This window comes from Taudactylus pleione, unplaced genomic scaffold (assembly GCF_031769625.1).
Source record: "Taudactylus pleione unplaced genomic scaffold, aTauple2 ptg000327l, whole genome shotgun sequence".
NCBI classification, from domain to species: Eukaryota; Metazoa; Chordata; class Amphibia; order Anura; family Myobatrachidae; genus Taudactylus; species Taudactylus pleione.
Window position 1 is genome coordinate 7484514 of NW_028284728.1, and position 19771 is coordinate 7504284.

The 19771-nt window shown below is 46.2% G+C and overlaps 1 protein-coding gene across 3 annotated transcripts in view; it reads left to right on the forward strand.

Moving 5' to 3' along the window:
* RUNX1 (RUNX family transcription factor 1) overlaps window positions 1-19771 on the forward strand; it is a 104978-nt gene that overhangs the window by 77953 nt on the left and 7254 nt on the right. For all 3 annotated transcript variants that reach the window (XM_088443169.1, XM_088443170.1, XM_088443171.1), the window contains one exon: window positions 14155-14316. In XM_088443169.1, coding sequence (XP_088299295.1) covers window positions 14155-14316 — 162 coding nt within the window. The remainder of the gene's footprint in view (window positions 1-14154; window positions 14317-19771) is intronic.

Below are 19771 nucleotides of genomic sequence, written 5' to 3' on the forward strand. Positions count from 1 at the left end.
TTTCACCTACTGCCAAAATCAGATTTTGCCTGTATATTGTCCGTCGTCACCAGATACTGACTCCGGCCTGTACAGTCTGCCGCAGTACCAGCTGTGGCTAACATACCGAAACTTTCTTGCTACTTTTAATGTTTATATCAGATTGGAGGCAGCAGAGCTTTGTGGCTGGCAAATATATATATATATATATATATATATATATATTATATATATCAGCTCAAAGAAACTGGGCTTAAAGCTGTCTAACCGATAAAGAATACTCCTTTAATTTCTTTTTTGTTTGCCGTATTAGAATGCAAGCTCTGCGGGACACCCTTTTGTTTGTTTGGCCACTATTTTTTATCTCCATGTAATGTACACCCGTCTGGCAAGCAGCTTGCAGGCAGCTCCGCAGTGAATCTTGTTGCAGAGGATGTGAGCAGATATTGGGGGCCGTGAAACAAGAACGTGCGAGGGTCCATTCACACGAAAGCCGGAAACAGAAAGGAGAACAGAGAACGCAGACAGAACATCTTTTGTAATGCAGAAAAAAAAGGAAGTAGAAATATTTATGGCTACAGAGTCCTGACAGAAACAAGAGCGCGTCTGTGAGCAGCCAGGGGAGAGATTATAATTCAAATTTATTCACTATTCACTATGCACAAGGTAAAGACCAGGAGTGCGGGTATCAGGACGGCTATAATGTAGACTGATGCCCTTTACACTGTAGAGACAGGTAGAGAGGATCCCAGAACCTTTCCAAATAATCTGCGCAGTTTCATCTTAAGCAATGTTTTGGACGTCATCTACTAATGCACTACAAGTCACAGCATGTTCTGGTCGCTATAACTTGATAGCATGGGCTGGCAGGTCTTGCTGGGACATCTGGTTCCACAAGAGAATGAGAGCGACTATTTGCCAGCAATTAATTGTGCTGTCACCAGAAGCAGCCAATCAGATTAGCTGTTATGAAACGGTCTTGCAATACTCTGGTCTCTGATTGGCTGCTGTGAGAATGAGTACTGTTATATGGTTTGCACCATGTTATTCAATAAATCTTAATGTGGACCCTGATACTGCAGGCTTAGAGGGCATGCTGGGATCTGTATTTCCACAACAGTTAACCGCAAGTAAACATATATTGACATTTTTTTTTAATTGTCCTTTGGGTTGGGGGGCATTTATGAAAGTGGGGGCTGTAACCCTTAGCAACCACTCACAGTCTGCCTATATTGGAGCAGGTTAGGCAAGTCTCCTATTGGCAGTAGCCCCTGCCACACACCACGCTGCCATCATACACATCGCCGACTGCGATAGCTGGGCCTGATTCAGTAAGGATCGCTATTGCCATTACGCACGCAGTCTGGCTGCGATAGTATGCTAATCCATTGCGATCGCTACGACGTCGCTGCACTACATAAAGACGCCCACTTTACCTTACACACATCCGTAATGTTTAGCAAGACTGCGAAACCATCAGTACAATCGAGTATCATCGCAGCGTTCAAACGCCCTGGCACGCCTGCGTTTCGCCGACCCACCCCACCGTCACCACCCACAAACGGCACTTCCCGTCAATCACTCTGCGATGGGTCTGCGAAGTCACTGCGATCGCAGGCCCAACCGCAGTGGTTGGTTTGCGCACTGCGATGCCATCGTATGCGCAGTGCGCAACAAATCGGCCGATTGCGTGCATATTAGCAGTTGCGATGCGTGCTGAATCAGGCCCACGGTGCGTTTATCCTGTGCGAGAATCCCAGGGGGTCCCTGCCGCATGTCCCCGGTACCCCCTCCTTATCACAAGGTGTTAAGTGACAGGTTGCTTCCCTTTCATGTATCTACACAGCAACGTACAACATATATCAATACCGCATTCAAAGCCAGTTAAAACAATATCGCTTTTCTTTATCCACATGAAGGAGACCTGGCTTCACCTTGTTAATCAAAGCAGTGCCCCGGGGGGAGGATTCACACTGTCGTGCTGGTATCGTTTTCCCCCAAGGTGACCTCATCCGTGTAAGTCTGAAGGTTGCACATGATACGTGTCTTTACTTTCTCTAAGTCGGTAGCATAAACCAGTTCATCCTTAGATCATCACAGTTCTCCGGCTCACCAGAAATCCCTTGTTCTTCTCTCCCCATCCTCCGTGCTGAAATGTTTAACAAGGCTGGATCCTCCTCCGATCCCGCAGCCACGTTTTGTTCCTCTGTGTTTTATTACTCTGCTGGTGTTGTCTCCTCAGCACCGAGGGATGAGCTCATGAAGAGGGGAGAGAGCTGCGATCTTGAAAGACCCCCTCTAACAACGACAGGGACCTGTTGTGCCAACCCGCCCGACTAATCTGTCGCTGTCCCAATGAACGCTCCGGCCTCTCTTTAGAGAGGGCAGAGGAGTGGGTTGCTCACGTCTCGGCCTTTGTGGACTTTCCCGAAATCCTTGAGTAGCTCATTTTTGTCTCGAATTTAAGTGGACGGAAGATGCCCGGGAGATATAAATCTGGAAATGAAGCATTTACAAACGGAGCACGTGGGTTTTCTACTGCTTACATTTCCTTTATGTTGAATCTGCCGTCTTCACACAGACAGGTATTGTCCCAATATGTAAGGACTGAGACGCCCACTTTGAGCACCTTTAGGCGCCATCTTTGGTCGGAACATTGAAACTCGTACCAGCCCTATGATAGATATTCATCTGAGTATGGCCTCCTAATGTAAGCGATTAATCGCCTGTGTACGCGACCACTATCAGCCACACGCCGCCGACACTCCCATAATACACGGGTCCTTATCCGTGCGTCTGAATTAGCCACCGCCCAGGAACGCACAATACGTTCTCGCAATGCACAATGCATGCCTGCGTTTGAAATCGCTACTGTGACTCGCTCGTTCAGAAAAAGGGGGTGGCTATTTAAATCAACCGTTCGCTCTTTGCGGTCTGTTGACGCCTCCATGTCTGAACGAGCGAACAAAACATGTGGTCGTTATTTCGAAAAATACGCCCCCTGGCCGCTCGCATCATACATCATGTCCGCTATTTATTAGATTAATCGAGTACATCGAACAGCGTATGAACTGCTCGCTATTCTTGTGGTTGGTTTTTCCTACCGCAATCATGCGAGCAGTTCTGGCTAAAAGACACCCAACTGACGTGGTCGATGACGCTGCTTTGTTAATTATGCACACCCTTAAAACGCCCGTTTTGACCTTTAGGCACGCCTGCGTTCTGATTTCCACTCCCCGTTTTCAAGCACCTTCCCCTTACTGGTTCGCACATGCGTAGTACAACCCGTACGCATGCGCAGATGTGCGACCATTGCTCGGAACGAACAAGCGGCCGCTTACGAGCGGCTCTGAATGAAGCCCACAGTCAGGACGCATGCGCTGTGAGACTTAGGGGTCAATATACTAAAGCGAGAGTGTTTAGAAGTTGACATGTTCCCCATAGCAACCAATCAGATCCAGAAGGTGATAGTTAAATGTTAAGTAGAATCTGATTGGTTGCTATGGGCAACATCTCCACTTCTAAAAAAAACTCTCACTTTACCCTTAAAGATGCTCACCGCGTCCGACACGGACATAGCGCGCAGCTCTCAGTGAGGCCCATTGTGCAGATAGTTCTTGTATGAAAAGGCATGGCGGCACTGTACATATGCAAATATATATGTCACAGATTCCAGATCATTTTAGTTTTTTGCTTTGGGGAACTTGCAGCAGGGCGCGCTTCCTGAGCAGAAGACGTGTTTTAATCCATAGCGACCAGTCAGATACTAGCTGTCATCATGCGGCTTATCTGTGGTGGCTGATCTCCGGCTGGCTGTGTTATCTAAAACAACATATTTGGAGCACAAAAGGAAATGAAACCCCCCACCCTTCTTTACATGGAAAACACTTTCAATTTTTAGACAGTTGGAAACACAAAACTCTTCCGATTTGCACAGCTGTAATGAGGACATGCCGTGCTATTTATATTCTTCAAGTTTTTGTTTTGTAAATCCCCCTGGAAACTTTTTCTAAACATACTGCTACTACATAATACTTTCGTAAAATGCCACCGTTATTTGCTTTTCACCCATGTCTTTGTATCATCAGGCAGAGTTCTTCATTTTCCTTGCTCAATGTTGCAACAATTCTTTTTTGTTTTGTTTTCTTTTTTAGGTTTGCATTAGCAGAGCAGGTTTGTGTTGCCTCTGGCCAAGGACACGAACATATTTGTCTGATGCTATAAAGACATGAGTGAAAAGCACAGCCAAAGTTATGTATAAAATATATATTTAGTTCAAGTTGCAAGAAGATACTCACAAGCAGTGCAACAGTTCAGCAGAAGCATCTGGATTTCTACCAGTGCTTTTCCAGTAATCCTAGACCACTCAGATGCAGGAGCAGGGCATTAGTCACTGGAACAGAGAGCCTGATTCAGAGCCGGACGCTCTGACAGAGCGCTCGTTCTGAATCAGGGCCGGCCTTCTTGTTTTTTAGAGCGGATTCCTGGCCGCTCGCATAGCTGTGGGTGACCACCCACAGCTATAGCGAGCGGACAGGAAGATGGTCGCGATGGTCAAGACCATCGCGAACATCGGCTTGCAAGCCCCAGAGAGCTTTCTGCTCTAACAGAGCCGAAAGCTCTCCCACTGACATCACATGGGAACGCCTCCGTTTGGTCAGCCACGCCCCCGCCACGCCCACCAAAGGGGGCGTGCTGTCACTCAACATCGACAGCACGCCCCCTTTGGTACGAGAACCGGAGCGACGGAGTGCCCGTCGCTATCCGGGTCTTGCGCATGCGCACTGGCCTACCATCGACCCGGTTGCGAGCGCACTTCGCTTGCGACCGGGTCTGGGGCCTGATGTTTTGAAACCATCAATGAATGATGGCCATCCCTATCTTCAAGGGGTATAGGGCCTGATTCAGAGCCGGTCGCTATTTGCGCTCGCTCGTCCAGAAAATAGGGGTGGCTATTCAAATGAACCGTTCGCTGTTTGCGGTCTGTTCACGCATCTAGGTCTGAACAAGCGAACAAAACTTGCGGTCGTTTTTTGGGAAACTACGCCCCCTGGCCGCTCGCATCCTACGTCATGTCCGCTATTTATTAGATTAATCGAGTACATCGAACAGGGTATGAGCTGCTCGCTATTCTTGTGGTTGGTTTTTGCTACCACAATTTTGCGAGCAGTTCTGGCTAAAAAATAACCCAGTGACGTGATCAATGACGCTGCTGTTTTAATTATGCACACCCATAAAACGCCCGTTTTGACCTTTAAGCACACCTGCGATCGGATCTCCACTCCCCGTTTTCAAGCACCTTCCCCTGTTACCACCCACATACGCCTCATCCTGTCACTCAAATTATCAGGCATTCGCTATTTTGCGAGCACATGAATTTCGGCCGCACTGACTGGTTCGCGTATAACAATTCGTACGCATGCGCAGTTGGGCAAACATCGCTCGGAGCGAACGAGCGGCCACTTACGAGCGGCTCTGAATCAGGCCCATAGTTACTAAAGTGCGGGTTTTTAGAAGTGGAGATGTTGCCCATACTAACCGATCAGATTCTAGCTATTATCTTCTATAAGGTGCTAGATAAATGTTAAGTAGAATCTGAGTGGTTGCTATGGGCAACATCTCCACTTCTAAAAACCCGCACTTTAGTAAATATACCCCAGCAAAATTGTGAAACCACAGGAGAACGGTCTTCACAATATGTACTAATACTATGATGTAAGGAAAGGGTACAGACATTTCCCTGTTTGGGGGGCTTTTTTTCCATTTAAAAAATGACGGCTTACTAAATACGCTTTGCCGGGTTTGGTTAGCCTGTTATAGCTGCAGGTTGCAGTGTTGCTACTTCTGTCTAAGGCTAGAGGTTCACAATTTGCTACAGACAGAGGGGCAGAGGCTCAGATGAACGTAGGTTTATTTTAGCACTGCGTATGGTCCGTAACTTAGCGCATATAAGTACAGGTGATGCAGTGTTGTATGCATGTCATTCGTACCTACACTAACGACAGAGAAGGAGAAGCCGGGCTTTATACCCTGGGGCCTTCTCACATAGGCAAAGTTCAGTCAGGGTGCATCGATGAAACTACGGGATATGCAGCCCTGGACGCAAGGGTGAATACTCCAAGCATACATTTTGCATGTAGTACAGGGCAGGTGTGTGTATACAGATGCCGATGTCTAGTAGTAAAGCATGTGCACATGTAAGGAGCGGGCGCACAGCATGATGTGTAAAGCTCTGATGCTATAAAGACATGAGTAAAAAGCACAGCCAAAGCTATGTACAAAGTATATGCATACGGATGAATAGACACTTTGGGGTATATTTACTAAAGTGCAGGGTTTTAGATGTGGACATGTTGCCCATAGCAACCAATCAGATTCTAGCTATTATCTTCTAGAAGGTGCTAGACAAATGTTAAGTAGAATCTGATTGGTCGCTATGGGCAACATATCCGCTTCTGAAAACCCGCATCTTAGTAAGTATACCCCTTTGTTTCTGTGCGCACAGTGGTGGGAGCATATAACCCCGATTTCTGTAAACGCACACAACAGTAAATAAACTAAAAACATGTTTTCCTAACTATGGACCTCATTCAGAGTCGGTCGTTGTGGCCGCACGGTCGTAAGAGAAAAGGGGCCAGATATGCAAATGATGCACTTGCAAGTTACGTTGTTAAGATGGGATCGTTAGCTGGACGACCAAGGGGAGGATGCGGCCATAAGACAAAAAATACGCCCCCTTCTCGTTCGCATTACACGTCATCTCTGGGCATATAAGGATTAATCGAGACCATCGGGAACCATCGGAGCTGGTCGTAGAGCTTAAGGTTGACCATACCCTCTCTTAAGCACTACGATCAAGTCAGTGTAAAAACCTCCCATGTCACATGTGCTATGACACTACTTAGTTAATTATGCACTCCCATAAAACGCCGTTCGCATAGTCAGGCACGCCTGCGTTCGGATCTCCACTCCCCCTGTTCACAAGCACCTTTCCCTGTTACCACCCACAAACCCCTCGTCCTGTCACTTAAACTAACGACCTGGCCAAGTTCAAGGAGAGAGATATTTCCGATCGTAACAGGTAGTTTGCGCACGCGCATTGCGAATTTTACGCATGCGCAGTTTAGCGAACATCGGTGGCGTACGACCGTGCGGCCGCAACGACCGACTCTGAATGAGGTCCTATATCCATTGCAATACTGAACTGCATTTCACCTGATACAGGATATCATAAAGTGTATTGTTGGTTTCTTTAAAGTGTCTGTCTGAGGTGGCGGGATAAAGGTATGGACTGTTATAAAGTCTGAAATACTCTGCACGCTGTGGGGTCTCTCAGAACAGGCTGAATAGTTCTGAGGCATCCTCCTTATCAGAAAGGGCGTGGCAGGAAATGGCATTTTTGTGCCAGCTTGTCCTGTCTGCCTAGTAGTTATGTGCTTGCTGCTCTCATCTCCCTGACTAATGTGCGATGCTGCCATACAGAGCTCTTAGTCAGCCTTCTGTCACCGAGTGTCTGTGGAGCAGATCTTCCGCCAGACAGGCTGACTCGGGTTACCTCAGAGAAGCTGCGAAAAACCATTTGATCACTTTTGTAGTGAAATAACTGAGGAAAGTACATTGGGCAGAACTGTATACATATTTACTCTCCCAGCGTATTGACTGCTCTGAGCAATGGTGCATGCAAAATCACAGAGCGTAGGCACATCGTGGGATCACGGAACCCTTTCTCTGCACCTGGTTCCCTCGCACAGTATGCCAGTCCCTGTCTGTACCATTTCTCATGGCAGCGATAGCCTGCCCCTGTCTGGCCTGAAGCAGTCTGCTGGGTGGTTCATGCTGAAATGGATCGCAGGACAAAATAAGCACACCTCCCAGAACTACTATAATATTCATTCAGTACAAAGTGACTGAGGAATCTACTATTATTCAGTCCTAAAATTCTGGACCCATAGCAACGGTTGTAGGAAAGGTGGGGGTTTGGGGGATCAATCCTCTTGTAGCCCCCGCTTTGCTGTTATGATTGTACGCGCATGGCTGTGTTTTGACTTTCCCATGACCGTGGGTGAAGTTAGTGGCAGAGCTTCCGCCCCCATAGGCGTTGCACCCCTTGCAATGGTGGTCATATCGCCACAGCTGTCAATTCAAAGTTTGGTTACAAGCGACTTATTAAAGATATGGATTAAGGTTTGTGGGAGCCCCAAAGCAACTAACTTGTGGGGGCCCCTACCAATAAAATTGTCAATATGAAATGCTGGGGCTGTTATTAAAAAGTATAATATTCAAATACTCCCAGCACCACAGATCTGTTAAACACACTGTAGTGCCCCCAGTTCCCATTATGCCACATACAGACCCCAGCTCACATACTGGGCGGGATGTACTAAGGTTGCGGTGACGATTCCACCAGTCACCTCAACATTACTAATCGCAGATGTACTCATTTTATGCAATTAGTATTGCAAAGGACAGGTCTCGCGATAAGAGCTGCCCTTTGCGAAGCAGCCGACGCCGAGTGAGGGGGTCTCCGTGGGACTCCGTCCCCTCTAAGCCCCGGGAGCTTCCTGCTGGTCACCTGTGCAGGAAGCCCTGGGCTCCTCCTCCCTGCACCCGGAAGAAGATCAGGAGGAGGAGACGGAGGAACCAGCAGGAGCACGGGACGGCAACCATGGAGAGCAGGTGACTGGGGGCCAGCGCTGGGCGACGGCGAGGTGCAGGGTGTGGTAAGAAGCCCATAGGCTTCTATAGGGTAACGCCAGGTTTTTGTGGCATTACACTCCGCACCGATAAAAGGGTGGCCGGGGCTTAGTACATATGGAAATTCGGTAAAAACCCCGAAAACAGGGTTTTTACCGCATTTTTCCTTTAGTACGTCCCACCCACTGTATGCCACAGTGATTCCCCCCAAGGTGATGTAGCGCCCTGTTGTTAGTCCGATGCTGTACAGATTAAGGGGTCTATTTACTAAGCAGCGTTAGGAGATAACGCAAACCGAGATAAGGTACCAGCCAATCAGCTCCTAACTGCCATGTCACAGGCTGTGTTTGAAAATTGGCAGTTAGGAGCTGATTGGCTGGCACCTTATTTCCGTTCTCTTTATCTCCTAACAAATATTAGTAAATAGACCCCTAAAAGATCTAACGTATAACAAAGGGTATTCATTTAGCTGTGAAACCATCAACCCATTAACAGTTTATAGTATATATTATATGTCTAGATAATGATGCATTTGAGTATAACACAAATAAGGTTTGACAGACACTGTTCCCCTGCCCTCTCAGAGTCATAACCTGTCTTTTGGAAATGTAAGTTGTTCTGGCACTGTCGGATCCCTCCCCTTGGCACAAGGAGGAATGTCTACATAGACCACACGCCCTGGCGGCCCAACTAATCAAGGTCCAGCATACCAGGAGCCTGCTGGTAAGGTCAGAAGATGACCACACACACCCAGGTAGCCTTCTGCCATTTACCAGCGTGCCCAAAGACCTGATTAAGCCTAATGGCAATTTCCTTACGTGCTGCTTTAGGACTTTGGGCCTGATTCAGAGCCGGACGCTATTTGCGCTCGCTCGTTCAGAAAAAGGGGCCGGATATTTAAATAGAGCGCTCGCTCTTTGCGGTCTGTTGACGCCTCTATGTCTGAACGAGCGAACGAAACATGTGCTCGCTATTTTTTATAAAACGCCCCCTGGCCGCTCGCATCCTACGTCATCTCCGCTATTTATTAGATTAATCGAGTAGATCGAAAGGCGTATGAACTGCTCGAAGTCTTTTTGGTAACATTTTCCTACCGCAATCATGCGAACAGTTCATGCTAAAAGACAACCAAGTGACGTGGTCGATGACTCTGCTTAGTTAATTATGCACACCCTTAAAACGCCCGTTTTGACCGTTTGGCACACCTGCGTTCGGATTTCCACTCCCCGTTTTCAAGCACCTTCCCCTGTTACCATCCACAAACGCCTCATTCTGTCACTCAAATTAGCAGGCATTCGCTATTTTGCGAGCACACAATTTCCGACTGCAATGACTGGTTCGCGCATGCGTATTACGACCCATACGCATGCGCAGTTGTGTGAACATCGCTCGGAGCGAACGAGCGGCCGCTTACGAGCGGCTCTGAATCAGGGCCTTTGTTCTAAGGTTACAGGCTTGGTTTGCATATTGCTCGCATAATAATACTCTGTGGGGTCTATTTACTAAGCAGGGTAGGAGACAGAGTGAAAAGTGATAAGGTGCCAGCCAATCAGCTCCTAACTGCCATCTCACAGGCTGTGTTTGAAAAATGACAGTTGGGAGCTGATTGGCTGGCACCTTATCACTTTTCACTCTGTCTCCTAGCACTGCTTAGTAAATAGATCCCTATATCTTATTATATATTCCTTTATGGCTCTGTGTCACAGATTCCAGCAGTGATCTTGCAACAAAATCGTGCTGAGCCTCGGCCGCAATGATATACACAACACTTTATCAGTAATATGACATTTGCGGAGGGCTTTTTAGTATTGCCCCGTGGCAGCCCCTGCACAGCTGGAGTCGCTGTCACGGATTACGAACTGTGCGTTTAATGACATGAATGGCAGCTGCGAGTGGGGCCGTCACTTTTGTGCGCCTGTTCTTCCAGGGGCCGTGACAGCAGTTTGCTTACTCAGCGGGAGAGGTGGTTTAGATTACATTGCAGCAGATTATATACAATCCTACTGGGACACTAGCGACATTGTGCAACGTTATCCAGGGGCTTCTGCAACATCTAGAGAACGGCCCTTGTGTCTGGAACCACTGCAGTGCAATTCCCGGGGGTTCTGTTATGTTACACATCCATACAGACTCCATTCCCACCCATCAGAGATTATTCCTCCTTATTACATATCCAGGCACAACTCTTTGAAATAATTACTAGTGCCAGACCTGAACTTATCACACCCTCTAATGAATAGTTGTTAAAGGCTTACGCCGCTAATAATAATTATTAAAAAAAAGAGATTTTTCCCCGATTAAAACAATGAGATAAAGTACCAACCAATCAGCTCCTAACTGTCAGTTTTCTAGCACACTCTGTAAAATGTAGGAGCTGATTGCTTGGTACTAGTGCCGCAATTGGGTGTTACGGCGCCCTGTGCTGGCCACGCCCCCAAGCGCGGGGGCAAGGCCGCCAGTGCCCGGAAGAACAGCAGTGCCTGGGGCATCCTCAGGATGCTCCGGGGGCTGCAGTGTCCATGTCTGGAGTGTCCAGAGAATGCTCCGGGCTGCACCGCAACACTGATTCTGGCTGCAGAGTGTTGTTCAAGGCACCCTGCTAGCCAGATGCGGGGACCAGGGGGCAGAGACGGTGCCACCCACAGGGCTCTGTGTGACAGCCCCGCTCGCACACCCCTAGTTACGGCCCTGGTTGTTACATTCTCTCCATTTTATCTCTCTCCGAGATTTGATAAATCTCCCCCTTGGAGAGAGATAAAGTGGAGTAGTTGCCCGAAGTTACCAATCAGCTTCTAACTGACATTTGATAGACTGTGCTCGATAAATAACAGAAGCTGATTGGTTGGTTCGGGCAACTTCTCCACTTTATCTCTCTCCAAGACTTGATGCTACAACCATTTGACAGGCATACCCGGCTCCAACCCAGAACACTGACCACGGCCTGAGCAAAGCTTTCCGGAGCTTCGTCCTGATAGGCAAGGCCATCTATTGATGGCGTTGCCTAAAGGAAGCCTATGGACTTCTTATTAGGAAATGTCCTAGAGAGGGATCCAATAGTATCCCTCCCAGGGTCCACCGCGGCTCGCGCTGGATGTGACGGAAATCCTGACACCGCAAAAGGGCAGCTATTATTGGAATAGCTGTCCTTTACTTAAATGATCATGCAGGCGTCGTTACTAAACGCCAGTATGCATGCAATCATTGGCGGGATGTGATTATTGGCGGGATGTGATTATTGGCGGGATGCGATAATTGGCGGGATGTGATCATTAGCGGGATGCAATCATTGGCAGGATGTGATTATTGGCGGGATGTGATCATTGGCTAGATGCGATCATTGGCGGGATGTGATCATTAGCGGGATGCAATCATTGGCAGGATGCGATCATTGGCAGGATGTGATTATTGGCGGGATGTGATCATTAGCGGGATGCAATCATTGGCAGGATGCGATCATTGGCAGGATGTGATTATTGGCGGGATGTGATCATTGGCGGGATGCAATCATTGGCGGGATGCGATGCGATCATTGGCGCGATGTGATTATTGGCGGGATGTGATCATTGGCGGTATGCAATCATTGGCAGGATGCGATGCGATCATTGGCGCGATGTGATTATTGGCGGATGCGATCATTGGCGGGATGCGATCATTGGCGGGATGTGACATGCAAAATACGATGCTTGGGAGGGAGGACATAAAAACTATTTATATAAAAGTAGAGAACTTTTGTAAAACTTATGGTGCATACACACGTAACGATTTTGTAACCAACGATTTTCTGTCAGATTTTCCCTTGAAAAAGTGAACGATTTTTTTGAAGTGTAATGAACGATTTTCACAACGATGAACGAAAAATGTTACTTCCCTTAATGAAAATCGTTATGTTGGACAGTCTGAAATGGACGATGAACTACAAACTACAAATGGAACCGCGCTTGAACGATTATCGTTCATCGTTATAACTCATAAACTGAACGATTTTTTGAACGATAAGAACGTCGTTAATGACAAATCGTTACGTGTGTATGCACCTTTACTGAATTAGGGTGAATTTACCATAGACATCTTACATATCTGAAACGTGTTAAGTGAACTGTGACTCGCAATGTACGAAGGCTAATTTTATACATCTCCATTTCCGGTAGTCTCTGTGATGTCGCTTCTGTACTCTCATTTCCACCTCAGATTTTACAGCGTGTTTCATATCCTCAAATCACACAGCGCTGCCTGTACCTGAAACCACTAATTCCTGTAATGCCGCATCTATATACAGTATGCAGTAGTTCCTTCTCCAAAAGTCACCTTCTTTGCTTCCTTTATCCGTCCTGAATATACTCAATGAATAGGCCCCATCCAGTATTGTCACCTCATTCGGTTGGAAAATGAATTTCATGACCGTTTAGGTAACTGATGATAAAACACAGTATAATGTAATGGATGTGTATTATGTTGTGCCCCCAAGATGGCTGCCTCACCTGGTACCTTTGTGGTTAGGATAAATAATCTTTGGAACTTATGAACCAAAATGGCTGCCACTGTTTTATGTTTATGATGTGTGTCCTTTTGGAGAAAAGTGCTATTTAAATAAAAGTATTATTAATATTATTTTTTGTGAGTGTTTTGTTAACATCATTATATGAATTATTATTATTATTATTTTAATTAAATTATGTTGTCAGCCTTATAGAGTGAAAGCCATAAAGTCCACTTAGCACTTGAGGTGAAATTAGCAAAATTTTTCTATGTTCTATTTTACATTTCAAAATACAATAGTGATCTACTGCTAGTTATACTGTAACCATTCGTAGAACCGGTCTAGGCGCTAAACTATATGGGCTGGAAAGTTTGTTATCCCAGCTGTTTAAAATAAAGAAATAAATCAGTGAAGCGATGAAGAATGGACAAAACTTGAAAGCAGCGGGGATTTTCAAATCATTGTACGTTGTGATTCTGGGATTTGTACTTGTGAGTAATGGCCTTTAGGATTGTGTCCAAAGGTCAGTATTGCTATTCATAGCCTACTGAGAATGTCACTGCTTTGCATTGTGTGCGAAATCCTCCCCGTACAGGCGTAGTGGTATTCTCTTATGTAATGATTTGTGTCCTAAGCATCCAGGTGGGGATTTCACTGTAATCATGTAATTCATTTACTACCCTCTGGTACCACCTAGTGGCCTACTAGCCAACTGCAGGAAGGCACATTAACCCCGAAAGGGACAAGATTTAGGCAATATATTTAGAAAAATTGTCTGTGTATAAATATATACACACTGCTACCAGTTTATCGCTGTCTTCTACACTTATGTATTTTTCTTCATTACTTGCTTTGTGTAGGGAGGCCAGTAGTACTGCATTATTACATATATCTCTGTAATATAATAACAGTTGTCCTGGTGGGGGGATGCGAGTGTGGCTACTATGAAGTAGCTGCCATATTACATATCATAACCTTGGACTTTCTTTTTCTCTTTCCTGTAGACACAAGACAAGTGCAGACATCTCCTCCTTGGTCGTATGACCAGTCTTATCAGTACCTTGGGCCCATCGCCGCCCCGTCTGTGCACCCAGCCACACCCATCTCACCTGGACGTGCCAGCGGTATGACGTCCCTCAGTGCCGAGCTCTCCAGTCGCTTATCAGGTATGAATGAATGAACAGAATACCTGAAATGGTTGCCTGTGCGCCAATAACACCGACTCAATTAATGGCATACAAGTCAGGATCCCACCGTGTACCGAAATATATGAACATGTAGGAAAATAAAATATGACCTGTTAGTTCATGCGGTAATGGCAGTCGATGTATTTTTGTGCTGCAGTGCATCCGAAAACTATTCACAACGCTTCACTTTTTCCACATTTTATTATGTTACAGCCTTATTCCAAAATGCAATAAATTCATTTTTGTCCTCAAAATTCTACACACAATACCCCATAATGACAACGTGTAAAAAGTATTTATGAGATTTTTGCAAATTTAATTAAAAAAACACTAATAAATCACATGTACATAAGTACGGTATTCACAACCTTGGCTCAATACTTTGTTGATGCACCTTTGGCAGCAATTACAGCCTCAAGTCTTTTTGACTATGATGCTACAAGCTTGGCACACCTATCTTTGGGCAGTTTTGTCCATTCCTCTTTGCAGCACCTCTCAAACTCCATCAGGTTAGATGGGAAGTGTCGGTGCACAGCCATTTTCAGATCTCTCCAGAGATGTTCAATTGGTTTCAAGTCTGGGCTCTGGCTGGGCCACTCAAGGACATTCACAGAGTTGTCCTGGAGCCACTCCTTTGATATCTTGGCTGTGTGCTTAGGGTCGTTGTCCTGCTGAAAGATGAACCGTCGCCTCAGTCTGAGGTCAAGAGTTCTCTGGAGCAGGTTTTCATCCAGGATGTCTCTGTACATTGCTGTATTCATCTTTCCCTCTATCCTGACTAGTCTCCCTACCGCTGAAAAACATCCCCACAGCATGATGCTGCCACCACCATGCTTCACTGTAAGGATGGTATTGGCCTGGTGATGAGCGGTGCCTGGTTTGCTCCAAACATAACGCCTGGCATTTACACCAAAGAGTTCAGTCTTTGTCTCATCACACCAGAGAGTCATTTAGGTGCATTTTGGCAAACTCCAGGCGGGCTGCCATGTGCTTTTTACTAAGGAGTGGCTTCCGTCTGGCCACTCTAATATACAGGCCTGATTGATGGATTGCTGCAGAGATGGTTGTCCTTCTGGAAGGTTCTCCTCTCTCCATGGAGGAATGCTGTAGCTCTGACAGAGTGACCATCAGGTTCTTGGTCACCTCCCTGCCTAGGGCCATTCTCCCCCCATCGCTCAGTTCAGACGGCCGGCCAACTCTAGGAAGCGTCCTGGTGGTTTGGAACTTCTTCCATTTACGGATGATGGAGGCCACTGTGCTCATTGGCACCTCCAAAGCAGCAGATATTTTTCTGTACCATTCCCCAGATTTGTGCCTTGAGACAATCCTGTCTCTGAGGTCTACAGAGAATTCCTTGGACTTCATGCTTGGTTTGTGCTCTGACATGCACTGTCAAGTGTGGGACCTTAAACAGACAGGTGTATGCCTTTCAAAATCATGTCCAATCAACTGAATTTACCACAGGTGGACTCCAATTAAGCTGTAGGAACATCTAAAGGATGATCAGTGGAAACAGGAAGCACCTGAGCTCAATTTTGAGCTGCATGGCAAAGGCCGTGAATACTTATGTACATGTGATTTCTTAGTGGTTTTTTTTTTTTATTAAATTTGCAAAAATCTCAAAAAAACTTTTTACACGTTGTCATTATGGGGTATTGTGTGTAGAATTTTGAGGACAAAAATGAATTTATTCCATTTTGGAATAAGGCTTCAACATAAGAAAACGTGGAAAAAGTGAAGCGTTGTGAATACTTTCCGGATGCACTGTATATCAATGCGGTTACCAGGTCTCACTGTATACTGGAATTAGAGCTGGCTGTTGTTTCCCCATCCCTTGTTCCCCTGCATTTTGGAAAGGACCAAAGGAGACGGGGAGATCACATTACAGTAATGCGGAAGCACCGGGTGGTGATGTCACTGCTTTGCATTGCAGTCCTCCATTTTCTCAGAATGTGAAGCCCAACCAGTGCACAAATGTGTTCAGTGTCCATTGTGAAGGCAGCGTGCCCTAATTGCAGATCCAGGAGCCAATCAGTAGCTTTGGCCCTAATACTGGATCATTCGTATGTGTAACATGAGACCAGTACCTTATGCTTAGGCCATTTGTTTTATTTTCTGCTCCACTGGGGCAGACCAGAAACCACACTTATTAATACCCTAATGATGGCCAACACTGTAGCCAACATGGGGCAAATGGTCCATTCTAGCAGTGTTTGTGGGCTGAAACAATACCGTAATGCCCTATAATAATCTAGTTGAAATGTACCGCTGTAGGCCTGTGTGTGCGGTCGCTGACCATGAGGCGACCACCTTATGTACTGTAGGACTGCGCCATCGATGTAAGGTCCCAAGCAGTGTGCAAAATGATCTGCTCACCAGCACCAAGCAGATATAAAGGGAGCATTGTTTGTAATGCTTTGATATTGTAAGAATAGAATTCCCAAGAAATTCCGTACGGTGACTTCCCATCGAAGTAGTGTAAACTGAAAAAAAAACAAAAACGTTGTCTTCAGACAGACGCCACACCCTGTCTGGGCAGCACGTCTTACCTGGGGGCTTGTTTGTTTTCGTGCTCACAGCACGGTGTGCGGCTGCCAAATTGTAGACAGACACGGCGCATTCATTTGTGTTGTGAAGGTGGTACATTGTCTTTCTTCTCATCCTCCTCTTACGGGTTTCAAAAGACCCCTTGAACTGGTGGGAGAATCACTCGATTCTCTGGCCAGAGGGCCTGGTGCCAGGACTCAAACCCTACACTTTGTGTTGTTACAGTAGGTCACGTAGACATAAGCACTTTTGGAACCAGAGATCTTCCAAGCACATTTCTTTTGCCATGGCCATTTGACCGTCTCTGTCTAGGAGAGGTGGTAAGACCTTCAGTTCCCACCTCCATGAAGGTTTTAATAGTAGAAGAAGAGGACCTGCTCTGTGGGTGAAGCTTCAGCAGATCCCTGGTATAAAGCGGCCTCCAGAATCCTACAGACTAGGTATTGGGCGGGATGTACTAAAGGGAAAACCCCCGAAAATGCAGTTTTTACCGCATTCCCCATGTGTACAAAACACCGGAACGCGATGCATTCTGGTGCTTTGTCCCGATGGGTAACTCCATCTTCAGATGGCGTTAACCCAATAGAAAGGCTTCTTTACAGAACGCCTCTCCTGAGAGAGATCCAGTCGGATCCCTCCCATCATCCCTGCTGCCCGCTCAGAAGGACGCCAGGCGGACTTCTGGGTGTTAAGCGCGGAAGTCCCTCTCTCCGGATCCATTGCAAAGGACAGCTCTTATCGGGAGAGCAGTCCTTTTCGATATTCTAGGTACATACCGTGGTAATCAACCATGGTATGTAACAGAACACAAGCGGGACGTACCGCAACGCGAATGCGATGCTTAGTACATCCCGGCCATTATATGCTGAAACTCTTTTATCTCATCCAAAACCTCCGTGACAGCGTGGAACCCTCCCGTCTTTGCCTCCCAAGGTCTCTGAGGCATTGAGAGTTAATTCTTCACCACGCTTGTTGCAATTACGTAACCGAGCCAGACAGACAGAGATGAGAAGTAATTATTGTAGTCTTAATGACTTTGGCTGTTTCCGTTGAATATTTTTTATTCTCTGCATGAAAGAGATCGCGGGCTGCTGGGATGCGCCTGTACTCGGTAATCAGTGTTAAAGGATAAATGACAAGTGCCTTCTGAGGGATCATTTACATGGATAGAGTTTCTCAAGGTGTTACTGTAGGCTAATGTATTGCAGTGTCCCAGACAGGTAGAGACACCGATTACCGGTATATATAAATCTGTGTTTCCTCAGAATCAGCCTCATGTATGCCATAAGGACCAGTTTAGCGCTGGCTTTGTGTGTCCTTAACATGTATGACTGCGCAGTCAGCTGTCTGAATAACTTATTTCATAACAATTACTTATATAGTGGATACGTAGTGTGCAGCGCATTACAGAGACTTAGGGCCGTATTCAATTAGAAGCGAAAAGTCAGTTTCGGCGATACTTTTTTGCAGATGACGTCATTTTCGCCGGTTTCAACTTTTCCCCGTATTCAATTGTAGCGTCTTTTCGCCAGCGGGATAACGCAATGCAATATAATAGGCGAAAAAGTTTCAACTATGAAAACCTGGCGGAAAAAAGTGCAGAATTGGGGTTTTGGGGTGCAATGTTGCGGGAACCACCCTGCACCCTTTGGAAACCCCCTGCTGACTGCGTCAAAAACCCCCAGAAAACCCACTAAGGACACACAAAAAAGCACTTTGAAAAAGTGGACGAAAAAAAATCAAAGTGGGGCTACGAATTCAAAAAGTAGCGAAATAGACTCAGTGGGGTCCCCTAGTGCGCCCCAGGTTTGTTTGTTGTTTAGCTGATCGCTGAAGGTGCGTTTTTAGCGCTTTTTTTAACACTTCACTTTAGCCAATTAAAAACATGCTTGCGCCCATTTTCATATAACCCAAATTTGATGGGAGTTGTTATTTTCACCAAAAAAACCTTCAAAATGCTATTCTGCACCACTTACGCAAAGACGCTATTTAGCATCTATTGAGCCTGTTTAAAAACCCCAAATACCTTCAGCAGGGCAATTCGGGGGTACCCATAGTGATCCCCCATGTCAGAGCATCTTTTGGAGGTTGTCAGGCTGATTTCCCCAAAAATGACAGCACTTTTCGCTAATTTACTTTTCGCCGGGTCCCGTTTTCGCCTGTTTGGAATTGAATACGGGGATACGCGGGGACGAGCACGATACTTCTTTACGCAGAAAAGCGGCGAAGACAGCGAAAAGTCCGGCAACGGCCTTTTCGCTCCTAATTGCATACGGGCCTTAGTCATTCACATCAGTCCCTGACCCAGTGGAGCTTACAATCTATATTCCTTACCATATGTACTCTAGGGTTAATCTTTTTGCCACAATCCAATTAACCTATCTGTATGTTTTTGGAGTGCGGGGGAAAACCAGTGTGTCTGGAGAAAACCCAAGCAAACACAGAGGAAACATGCAAACTCCACACAGATTGGCCTTAATGAAACCAAAGACCGTGGAGGTAATGCTAGCCATTACGCCAGCTGTGCTACCCCAATACATTCTTAGATCAGTTGTTTTCAAACCTGTTTCACCAACCTTCATACACTCATTACTAGAAAGAAACATTCCCATTATTGTCAATTTTAACATTTAAACAATCGGAAACCATAGGCGAGTGCATGGGGACCGCAGGGGCCCAGCTTTCTCCCCTTAGACCGGACTCACTGATTGAGATATGAAGAAAGCCATCTCCAGCACGAAAAGCACATAAAATGGCTCCTGCATCTAGAAGGCGCTTCTATAACTGTTGTGCCATTTGTGCGGAGTTTGTATGTTCTTCCATGGGTTCCTGGTTTCCTCCCTCACTGCAGAGACTACAGATAGGTAATTGGCTGACAAAATTAACC